This window comes from Ruditapes philippinarum, unplaced genomic scaffold, assembly GCF_026571515.1.
Source record: "Ruditapes philippinarum isolate M1 unplaced genomic scaffold, ASM2657151v2 ctg6992_1_1_1_1, whole genome shotgun sequence".
Classification (NCBI taxonomy): Eukaryota; Metazoa; Mollusca; class Bivalvia; order Venerida; family Veneridae; genus Ruditapes; species Ruditapes philippinarum.
This window is the reverse complement of record NW_026855715.1, coordinates 16,400-29,094: the sequence shown is the minus strand read 5'-3', so window position 1 is coordinate 29,094 and position 12,695 is coordinate 16,400. Positions and strand designations below refer to the sequence as shown.

The window sequence follows — 12,695 nt, the reverse complement described above, 5'->3', positions numbered from 1 at the left end:
TAACATGTTATTTCATTATACATCTAGGAAATATTCTAACTTCTCAAGATGTTGTAAAATTATTTGACTTAAAATTGTCTGCTTTGCATCACAGTCTAATCGGATATTAAAAGGATAAAATCAGTAAACTGAAAAATAAACAGATGTTCATGAACTTGCATGATCACGTGTTCTGACCCTTTTCAGAATGATTATAAATTCGATTTCATTATTTATATAAATCTCTTTATTTTTAATATGAACTATTTCACCAACAATGTAGTTTACCTCTTTTCTTGTAACTGAATTTAATATCCACATTTTTCACAACAATAATCTTAATATGTGCAAGGGCTTAACAAAATACTCAATCAGTTCGTTTTTTTCATAGCAACGGACAGCATCGTACAAAGGTGTATACATGTATTTTGTAAACATAAATTTTAACGAAAAGTAGATACCCAACGCAGATGTTAAAGATACACGGATAGATTTTTGTATTACAGTTATGTTTTAAAGATTTGCTTACATCGCTACAAACATACAGGTTATAATAAGTAACACTAGAAAAAAGTGAATATTCATGTATATCATATCAATAAAAATAGACTGACGTTTATCATTTGATTTAAAGGTATGTCACCCATTCTTAATGAATGGGGCTTATTAGTGATATTATATTATTTGGCAAATTATAGAGTTCAAAATATAGGCACCTGAGAGTATTTCAAGAACCTTTCTGTTTGGTACGGAATGATGACAATGTATTGTCAATAGTTGAAAGCGTTATGGAAGAAATATCGACCATCGAGGACACTGTTAATATCATTACAATAGCAGGGCCATACAGGACTGGGAAATCCTACCTAATGAATAGGTTGGCTGGCGTTAAACGAGGTATATCTAATTTCACTTTTTGCAATGTGAATGACAGTTGGTATCAATTATATCTGTCATTTACACATGATCATAAATATTGATTAATATATCATAAATATCATTCGTTATATCAAAATACAATTTTATTATTGCAAGTAAGTTAATGTTTTTATTTTAATGTGAGTGTGAAACAAATGATCGTACATTTACATTGGGTGTAATCAAACATTAAGCTTCAAGTTAGCAACAGTCATTTTAATCACGTACCGAAAGATAGTGCATGCAAAATATGTTTTGTATTACACAAATATCATTAAAAAAAGAAAACCACAAAACAGCCGCAAAACCGTTGTCAAAAAGAACCCATTGAAAGAAACATTGCATTACCATTATATATATATTGTTTTTAATATAAAAATAACCGATAGGATTTCCTCTTGGAAATACAACTGCCGCAACGACAAAAGGTTTGTGGGTATGGTGTTTGGAACATCCAGAACGAAAAGATGAGGTTCTGATGCTTATTGACACCGAAGGAATTGGCGATGTTAAAAAGGTAAATTACTACAACAGACATGGGTTATCACAAATAATTGGTAAAACTCGTCATTTTAAGTTGCAATTTAAAATAGACACATGAAGAAAAACACACAACCGGCAAGAAAAAAGACAAGCAACAGTAAAATATATATTCTGAAACATTAAATCGAAGGCAACATATACTATAACAATTTAATTTGATTAGTTAAAAGAAGAAATTAACTTATTAACAATTCTTTAACTGAATGATTTTACTTACGTCAAAATCGTTTGTTAAATGATTACAAACATTCAATTCTATCCGAGATAACATTCAATTCTACCTGAGATACAAACAATAGTAACACATCAAATTGCCTGAAAGAAATGTGCAATACAATTCTTTTAGATATATCAACATTAATAAAGTATTTTTTACATTACGATAATGAATACCATCTGGATATCGATTGTAACAGATCGTCTAAAGACTCTTATAAGAAACTTATACAAAAAATATTTATAATGGTGCACTGGTTCAGACATATACAATTTATTTATGCTCCCTGATGGGAGAGCTTAAAGACGCTGCTTTGTCTTTATTCCGTCCGTCTAACCGTTTGTCCGCCCCACTGTTGTCCGGAGATTCACTTGAAAAGTGCTGAAAGAATTTTATTTTAACATTGCACAGTGAAAAAGACCTTTGTGAGGAAATATAATTTCTAAACTATTAATGATATCATATGTAAACTACCGATGTTGTAGAAACTAAGGAGAGAAAGTGTTTAAAAAGTATTTGAGAAATTTGTGATGGATGCAAATGAGAGAAAAACTTTATATTTACACTTTTGTTTTACAGCTTTTATTGACTTGCACATTAAATACATTAACAAATATGCAGGTTGGGGGAACATCCATCACCTTCAGCGATATTCTTGTTCTTTATTTTTAGTTTTAGAAAGAAAGGAATCTTACTTTATTCTTTTGATAATTGTGCCATATCTTTTCATACAAAATAGGATTATTTAACGTTAAAACATTTCAGGGCGATGAAGGTAATGACAATAACATCCTTTGTCTAGCTACACTTATAAGCGGAACATTTGTGTACAACTGCAGCGGAGTTATTAATCACGATCTTTTGAAAAAGCTTTCGTATCCTTTTGCATTTGATCATACAGCTGCATTTGACTGACAGATATGTTTTTATTTTAAAGACATAATGCCCACCCAATCGTTAAAGTGAGTGTGCCGATTAAGTAAACATAACTTTACATATTGCCATAAATGATAATGATTTTGTATTATACTTCATAAATGTAAACATTACACTGATATTTCTATCATTTCAAATTTATAATTCTACGTTCAAAGGAAAAAGAGTAGTATTCAAACAAGAGGGCCCAGAGGGCCCTTGATCGCTTACCTGAGAAATAGGTCAAAAGGTCACAGTGGAGCCCCTTTCACCTTAGCAGCACAATTTGAAAACCAGGGACAGCTGAATCTAAACAATATTGGTACACTGTAAAATTATTTCAAAATTAAACCAGTGGTTTAGATGTTGTTTAAATGTTTTTTTTTCTAAGTTTAGAGAACAACTTGACGACCTAACATTGCAAATATCAAAGCACTGGGTCTTGCTATTTCGTGAGAAGAGGAATTTTTAAGAGTTTCATAAATTACTCTATAACAACTTATCAGGCCCCGTGTGGGCCACTTTTGATCCTAGGTGAATAATTTAAACAATCTTTACAAAGGACCACTAGATGATGTTATTTACCACATCTCAAAGCTCTAAGCCTATGTAACTCAAAGTAAAATTGACGACTCCCTGGAGGGGCTGCATTTGACCCTAGGGACATTATTAGAACAATCTTTGTAGAGGACCACTAGATGAATCTATTTACCACATATAAAGACTGTACGTCTTGTACATTTTGACTAGAATATTTAAGATTCTCCTTAAAAACTCTATATGAAACCGATAAGCTCCCCTGGCGGGGATCCCTTTGACTCTAGGGACATCATTTGAACAATCTCTGTAGAGGACCACTAGATCATGTTACATACTAATTATCAAGACTCTGTGCCTTGTGGTTTTTCACAAGAAGATTTTTAATATATTTTTTTAAATCGATAAGCCCCATGGCTTTTAAACAATCTTTGTAGAGTACCACTAGATCATGTTAAATACCAATTATCAAGGCTCCACACCTCCCGGTTTTGACAAGAGGATTTTTAAGGTTTCCCTATAACTCTTTATATAAAACTGAGGACCCTTATAGCAGGACCTCTTTCAGCCCTAGGGCCATAAGTTGAACAATCTTTGTAAAGGACCACTAGAGGATGTTACATACCATTTATCAAGACAGTAGGCCTTGTACATTTTGACACGAAAATTTTTCCGATTTTCCTTAAAAACTCTATATAAAACCAATAAGCCCACTGGCGGGGCCGCCTTTTGACTCTACGGACATTTTTTGGACAATCTTTTTAGAGGACCACTAGATCATGTTACATGCTAAAAATCAAGGCTCTATGGCTTTTAGAGTTTAACAAGAAGATTTTTTAAAGATTTTTTTTATAAAAACCTTTTTGCACCCTGGCTGGCCCCTTTTCATCCTAGGATCATTATGTGGAAAAAGTTTGTAGAGGACTACTAGATCATGTTACATACGAAATATCAAGGCTCTACGCCTTGTTGATTTTGATAAGAGGATTTTTAAGATTTCTATATATTACCTTATATAAAACTGAGGAGCCCCACAGCAGGGTCTCTTTTGATTATAGGGTCATAATTTGAACAATCTTTATAGAGAACCACTAGATGATATAACATACCATATATCAAAGTTGTAGCCCTTGTGGTTTTTGACAAGAAGATTGTCCTCATATATAACTTTTTATAAAACTGGTGAGCCCCCTGGCAGAGGCCCCTTTTGATCCTAGGGATATAATTTGAACATTCTTTGTATGACATACCAAATATCAAGGCTCTACGCCATGTGGATTTTGACAAAATTGTCATATATAACTTGATATATAACTGAGTAGCCCTTTGGATGATGTTACATATTAAATATCAATGCTGTAGGCCTTGTGTTTTTTGACAGTAAGATTTTTATTGTTTTCAATCGATAAGCTCCCTAGCGGGGCCTCTTTTCATTCTAGGGGCATAATTTGAACAATCCTTGAAGAGGACCACTAGATCATGTTACATACCAAATATCAAGGCTATGCCTTGTGGTTTTTGACAAGATGATTTTCTCTATATAATTTTATATAAAACAGATAAGACCCCTGGCAGGGCCCCTTTTGATCCTATGGGTATAATTTGAACAATCTTTGTAGAAGACCACTAGATCATGTTATATACCGAATATCAAACCTGTAGGCCTTTGTGGTTTTTTGACAAGAAGATTTTTAAAGACCTTTGTTTTTAAATCGAGTCACCCCCCATGGCGGGACCCTTTTGACCCTAGGGGCATAATTTGGAAATCTTTGTAGAGGACCACTAGATCATGTTACATACCAAATATCAAGGCTCTACACATTCAGGTTGTTGACAAGAAAATATTTAAGATTTTGTTAAAAAAAACCTCTCTTGGTTGCCATCGCAACCAGAGTTCTTCAAGGAATTAAATTCTTAGAGCTTCATGCAAGGAACATGACTGCAAAGTTTTATTGAATATAGCCAAGCGGTATTGGAAGAGAAGTCATTTGAATGAAAAAGTTAACGCACGGATGTACTAACGACGGACGACGGACAACAGACAACACGGTGTCACAAAAGCTCACCTTGTCACTTAGTGACAGGTGAGCTAAAAAAGGGTAATGTTTCTTATATTTTAGACAGTTTTTATGTTGTATCCTAAATAATTTTCATTTTCATCAATCACCGGTCATATTCATCAAATACTGAAAAAATAAGCATAAAGTACGGTGTTCCGTTTGGACGCGTTTGGACAATCGTGACATTTTATTTATTCTGTACCCGCGATGCACGATGGTACGATGGTGAAAACGCGATGGCACGATGGTACGATGGTGAAAACACGACATGCGCATTGTACATCTTTATCAACAATGGATGAATGCATAACTATGTATTATGTGAGAGGCTATACGTATCGAGACATTTTAAATATAGTGAGGCTTAAAACGGGATTTGATCTCACTATTAATCACAGACTATTTAACCCATTACGTTATATACACGCTTTTTAACGCCTTTTTCACCCTCCCCTTTTTGTTGTCTCAATTGGTGAAAAAATGCCTTATTTAGGCCCCCAACACTTGTTTTTGTTTGAGAAATGTTGTTAAAAAAGTGACCTCTTTTTTGGCGCGGCCCCCAACCAAAAGATACCTCAGGGGGTTGCCAGAAGGGGGATGTCGCCAAGAAAATTTTAGACTTGTGAGAGGCTATAAATGACCCCATATTGATCATAAGGTAACGTGTAACCAACGCTGAAAAGCATTTGACTCTATCTCAATCCATTGAGAAGTTGCAGCACTTTGAGATCAATTTTGATGGAAAAAATCAACGCAAAATAATGATTTTTGGCAATTTTGAGATGTCCCCTCGTTGCTATGGTAACAGAAAATTTAAGCCTGAGCATGTTGGTGCAAGGGCAATGGTCCAGTCAACATTTGTGCCAAGTTTGATTAGTGTTGAAGCATTTTTTTATAGTATTATAGCAATTTGAACTTGTAACGGGAGACTTTGCAATGAAAACAGCCATTTTTCACAAAATGCTCATGAAGTAATGGGTTAATAAGTGTTGTGTATTAAGATTCAATCATTATAAAACCTTTATGCACTGTGCTTAATTCATCTTGTTACGGTAAACAAGATGAATTAAGCACAGTGCATAAAGGTTTTAAAATGATTGAATCTTAATACACAACACTTATTAAATAGTCTGTGATTAATAGTGAGATCAAATCCCGTTTTAAGCCTCACTATATTTAAAATGTCTCGATACGTATAGCCTCTCACATAATACATAGTTATGCATTCATCCATTGTTGATAAAGATGTACAATGCGCATGTCCACCGGAAGGCGATGGCACGATGGTGATAACGCGATGGTACGATGGTGAAATCGCGATGGCACGATGGTGAAAACGCGATGGCACGATGGTGAAAGCGCGATGGTACGATGGTGAAATCGCGATGGCACGATGGTGAAAACGCGATGGTACGATGGTGAAATCGCGATGGCACGATGGTGAAAACGCGATGGTACGATGGTGAAAGCGCGATGGCGCAATGGTGCGATGGTACGATGGTGAAAACGCGATGGTACGATGGTGAAATCACGATGGTACGATGGTGAAAACGCGATGTAATATCGCGATTTCACCATCGTACCATCGTGATTTCACCATCGTACCATCGTGTTTTCACCATCGTACCATCGCGTTTTCACCATCGTACCATCGTGCATCGCGGGTACAGAATAAATAAAATGTCACGATTGTCCAAACGTGTCCAAACGGAACACCGTAATAAAGTCATTTAAAGTATCAGTTTTATTTTCATCAAATATTTTAAATCATACATGAAAATTTTGCCTGTCTCTCTTTTTAAGAAGGCCGTTATTTTTTTATATTTTTACTATTTGTAAACAGTTGATAACTTGAAAGTAATAATATATGACATGCTTTTTCACATTACAGGCATGTGCCAGAGTAACATGTAGACATAAAGCAGAACGAAACTTACATAAAACAATGTAATCAAACTTTTATAATCTTAGAAAAATCTTTTTATTCCTTAACAAAACAAAGATTTGTGACAAAACTTTCTGAGAAGATAATTATGAGTGACGTGTTACCAAAAGAAATTCTTGATATAGGTTTTGTCTTCCCTACGTTTGTTCTTTGTCTCCGCGACTTCACTTTTCATATCCCCGAAAATGAAACACCAGACAAATATTTTGAAGATAGTTTAGCTATAGAAACGGACGAAAATCAGACGAGAAGTCAAGAGAACAATGAAATAAAAGAATCAATATTTAAGAATTTTGAGAGGAGAAAATGTTTTGTTTTTGGAATCCCAGCATCAAACCGTAAAACCTTATACAAATTAGAGGAAGTTTGTGATTCAGAACTGAGTGAAGATTTTCGTGCAGACACAGAAACGTTTCTACAGTATATGCTCAGTACCAAACCTAAAGAACTGATTGATGGCAGACCTATAAATGGAAGAAGTATGTTTTTGAAATATACAGACATCTAGCGAATGGAATGCAAAAAGAGAAAATATTTTACTTGTCTATCAAATCTGTTCAAGTACATGTACTTTCTTTGCTTGAACAATAAAAAAGCAATCATAATATTAAATGACCACTGTAAGAATCTAAATATTTGTCTGTGGTAATTGCAATTTAATTTACGCCAAAAACATGACTGTCATACAATAAGCAAGTGTTTTGTAATGTAGAAATAAGGATAAGAATCTACATGCTTGTCTTTAAGAAACAAAATTGAAAATCACAAAAGATAAAATCTCTCCTTGTCTAATGACTATCGAATAGATTGATTTAAAACAAATCTGAATTGTTCACATTAAATATAACTGATTATAGTGTTCCGAACGGTTACACCTGTTTCAAGTATTCTATCTGTTTCAGGGTTTGCCTTTTTGACTCAGAAGTACACAGATTCACTTGCTAAAGGTGAGATGCCGTGTATTGATGATGCCTTGACAACAATGGCAAAAAGGGAAAATGAATTTGCTGTCAAAGAAGCTGTAGAAATGTGTAAAAAGCGAATAGAATCTTTAGGAATCCCGTTGCCTGATGATTTCGTACAAAAATACCAACAAATTCAAAGGGATGCCCTTGAATATTTTCGCGAGAAAGCCGTGCTGGATGATCTACAAGAATTTCAAAAGAAAGCAGAAGTAAAGTTTAGTTTTAAAATAGCATTATATTCAGAAATTAATAACAAACTCTTTTTAAAAGGAAAAGGCAAACATGTGTTTAGTAACTTTATAAAAAGATTATTGAATAAAGAAAAATCATATGCATATCACCAAAATTAAGAAGCGCTACTAAAATGTGAAATTATTTGGCTGAAAGAAAGCAAATTGTTGTATTTTGACTTCCATACAAAATGCATAATCACTATAACTGCTTTGAGTACATAAAAACGCAAGGTGCTAAGGATGGTATAACTTTATCAACAATTTTAACCGGGCAAAATTATAAAAAAAAGAAAAAAAGAAAGAAGAAATATTGGCATTTATGGATTAAATTATTGAACGTCAATTGATGCTGTCTTTATCTGTCTTACACAATGTGCGTTATTCGTAGACAAATATGCAATTTATCAATCTTTTAATTTTCTCCACTTTCTATTTTTATTTGGCTTCAAGTACACTTATTAAAAATACCAGTTCGCCTTGGCTTCAGGCAACGATGTGCGTTCGATAAACTTTGCGGTAATCTGAATATCAGGGCAACTGAAATCAATTTCCGGTTCCAAACTTTTCGAATTTATAGTAACAAAAAATTAAATTCAAAAATAGATATATATATTACATCAACGTAAAGATGTTGACTTATCTATAGAATAATAAAAAAGGTATATCAATTGTGCTATACACTTCTGAAATAATAGTATTTTGTACCCAAATTTTGCTTATATTTTACTAACTGATAAAATTGTTATTATAATTTAAGTCATCAACTCGACTACCGTCTAAAATCAGCTTTCATGTCGTATATCTTAACAAATAGTTTGTTGACTGAATTTGTGTTCTTCATTTTGTTAATGTTTTCTCACGTCCAGATATATATGTATAATGGTTTCTAGGAAGCAATGGATCTATTCAAAATCAAAACGATGAAGGAAAATAAGATCTATCTTCAACAAAAGTGCTTTAAAGAACTTGAGTCCATGTATGACAAATCGATAAAACCAAAAGTCGCTAATGGAACATATTTTGAACCAGAGGGCTATAAAGCATACAGAGAGGATTTTGCTAGAATAAGAGAGAATATCAAGCAAAGTCTACCTGAAGTCGATTCAAACACTGTAAGATATTATACATTTTTAACAAACTTTAATGAAGTCTCATAGTTGAAAATTATAGTGCGAATTTCATTAGAGAAATATTCTTACTTGTAACATATTTCAAATAGTTTTATTTCAAAGTTAATTAATTTTCATACATACGCGCACTCTTCAACGTTCACATTAGTTCTTTATTAATTTTAGGGATGTTTCAATAAACTGAAATGAACGTAAATTCTTTGATATTTTAGCTGCAATTGAGTAGTCTTGAGTTTGAAAACAGATATAGAAAACAAGATGAAGAAATTTTTGCGAAGGCCAGCAAAGATGGATTAACAATAAAAGGTTTAAATATTTTTTTATATGAACAGATAAATAAGCAACAATTACAGAAATACTGAATATATTTCAGATGATTTCAAAATGATTGATAAACCAGTCGACTCCAAATTATTTATACAATTTGAATAAATAAATATGATATTATTAGAACATTCATGTTTAAGGCCAATGCAAAATACGATCCGTATGACTTAAAAATCACCTGAAGCTGTCATGAAATATCTATCATAAATCCTTTTTAAGTACAGTTCTGAAATTGCATTTTGTTTTAGAGGTCTCACTTTTTATTCTTGACTTATCTTTAAGGTGAAGAGTATTTCGATATCTAAAGAATATTTCTTTTACACAGCTGAAATTCAGAAACACATTGAAATCTTGGCACAGAAAAATGATAAACTACTTCAAAAAGAAGATTTGAAGAAAATTTCTGAAGAAGAAAAATGGAAGTCTTTTAAAGACGAGCTGGCATCTGAGAGGGAGAACGAACGGAAAGAACAAGAGGAAAAGTATGCAAAGTTATTTGCCGATTATGAGAAAAGAAAGAAAGATTTAGAAAGTGCAATAAAGGAAAAAGAAGAACTTAAAAAGCTTCTCGAAAATCAACGCTCATCTTGCAAAATTGTAAAGGCCAAACCTGCTATGAAACAAACAGTGTTTAAAACAATGCTGAGCCTAGTCCCTATAGTTGGTCCAGTAATGTCTGGGGTGTATGAAAGATTTTCATCTGATGATTAAATCAAGCGGAAGCAGTTTTATTATATTTGTATAATACGTGACAATTGTGTTAAAACAAACTGATCATAGTAATTGCTGTTGTCTGCTTTAAAAGAATAAAGAATACAAACATTTTTTTACAATATTTTATTTAACATCTTACTGTAAATAAGCATATTCTATTTTTACATTACATTTACTAAACAAAGAAGAAACAATTGGCACAAATATTCAATTAAGATGTTATAGGGTTTAGTTCGTTGGTGTAGAGAAAGAAGAAAGTGAGGAAACAGTCATATTTGCAATAAAATAATTTGTTTCTATTTCGTATTTACATTTACCTTTTTCTTCCGCACATATACTGATGGAAAGAAGTTTAGAAATATTAGGAGGACTAGCATGGAAGAAAGCACAGCTCAAATATATACAAAGAATAAGATGTTTTATTGCCGTCGATACGCATTCTTCTCATCCTATAGTATTGTTAGATAAATTGTGTCTTTCCGGGAAGGGCAAAGGGATCAGACAGAAATATCACAGAAGTCTCGATACCTTGTGTACTGTCCAGAAGTAACAAAAAAATCTGTAATACATCTTTAGCTTAAGTCGAAAACGTGCTTTCTAACTACCTGCTTAGGGATACACGCGTAATGATATCGAAGAATGCGTTCAATTTCACGTACGCCAATGACATAATGATGTTCTCTTATATTCTGCTGTAAATGATCGCACAGGTGTTCGATTGAAGAAACCACTACCGAAACGGCTACGTTAGATGACGTTATTACTGTTCAATCTTTCGCCTTTACTTTTCCTTACGCGTACCCTGTCTGACGGTGTCTTGGCGTCAATAGATTACAAGCTTATGGTCGGCATGCTTTGAGTCGTGCGTCACGCTGTCTGTTCCTGATCGTTTTGCCACAAACTCTAGATGAACTCGTCATGATTAATTTCCTGATAAGTGTAAGGTATTCTATTTTTAAGCTGTTTTCTACTGATTGAACCTATTGTCTTAAAAACAATTAAATCAGAATACAGGAATGGTGACTATAATAAATCAAAAAATATATTACCACTAATTGAAAAAAGAGGTCTACATATTTTCTCAAAGCCTTTTCATGTTATAAATGACAAGGCAACTAATTTCTTATTCATCTTATTTTTCTTATATACTTGTATCTCTATTTGTTTTGTTTTTAAGAGTTTTAAGAGAAAGCGATCTTTTACAATCTATAGATGTAACTTATTTCGCTAACCTAACTAATATCTTAAAGCATTATTTATAATGTAATTATTTAGCCGGAGAAGAATTAGATATTGTAAGTGTAACGTTTGGGCTAACCCTTTTGTATGTACATTGTTTCTATGCTACATCATATTGCTGAAATTGTGTTTATGTATCATGTTCAAGTAAACAATAAAATATTATTAAAGAAATCACCATTTAGCTGACAGAATATAGATTGTTGTTTTTTCTTCTCATTATGAAAATATAAGCCTTATTTTAACCAATTCTTTGTCACTTTAATTGATAGAAAACATGATGTAAATAGTGTTTTGGAATTATATACAAAAAAGGAGAACAATCGGCTTTAAATAATTACATTAAAATAAATAGGCACGCTTTGATGGAAAAGTTATTACTATAGAAATACTCATCGAATACCAGAATGAAACGTTACGCCGATTTAGTAACGAATATGCCGATAGTAAATATTGAAGATTTCATATTGTTTACATTTCGGACAAATTCCTTCAAGAACTTAATTTATGTATAGTCAATGTTTGTTTAAGGTCAGAAATCCTTATGTTATCAAATCATGTTATTGTGTATTAGGGATTTTCTCAGGGAGAACAATATGGTCGCCAGTGAAATCCTAGATTTCAGATATAGAATTCCAGCTGTCTTTCCACTGGGGGGGGGGGGGGTTACGGATATCAGGTGTTCTATTGGTGCATTACCAACATAGAATATTTAAAAGTCAGAACCTTGATTATGTTGCCACTTCGGTCTTGATCTTCAAGTATAGAAATAAAGTTTAAGAACCCGCCAAACTTTCAAAGTAAACAAATGTCTTACAGACGTCATTGGTATCAAAACTAGTAAGTTGGAATGTATTTATTTACTCACGGTTGTTCCTGAAAAACGTAATGTAACCTAAGCTTAGGCTAGGACTTGTTTAAAATTACCCTTTTCCTATCCTGACATGTTTACGTAATAGGAAAAATTTCTATT

General features: G+C 33.0%; 2 protein-coding genes across 2 annotated transcripts; both read left to right on the top strand.

Moving 5' to 3' along the window:
* The first annotated feature begins 683 nt into the window (after window positions 1-683).
* On the top strand, window positions 684-5,359 carry LOC132744190 (guanylate-binding protein 1-like). Its single transcript, XM_060732815.1, has 3 exons — window positions 684-876; window positions 1,287-1,414; window positions 2,423-5,359. Exons 1-3 carry the CDS (start codon window positions 768-770, stop codon window positions 2,570-2,572), a joined length of 387 nt encoding a protein of 128 aa, XP_060588798.1. The 5' UTR covers window positions 684-767; the 3' UTR covers window positions 2,573-5,359.
* A 1,544-nt stretch (window positions 5,360-6,903) lies between these two features.
* Window positions 6,904-11,916, top strand: LOC132744189 (guanylate-binding protein 3-like). The gene is made up of 5 exons (XM_060732814.1): window positions 6,904-7,593; window positions 8,017-8,288; window positions 9,203-9,424; window positions 9,655-9,748; window positions 10,095-11,916. The coding sequence occupies exons 1-5, from the start codon at window positions 7,203-7,205 to the stop codon at window positions 10,478-10,480; spliced, it is 1,365 nt and encodes a 454-aa protein (XP_060588797.1). The 5' UTR covers window positions 6,904-7,202; the 3' UTR covers window positions 10,481-11,916.
* The last annotated feature ends 779 nt before the right edge of the window (window positions 11,917-12,695 follow it).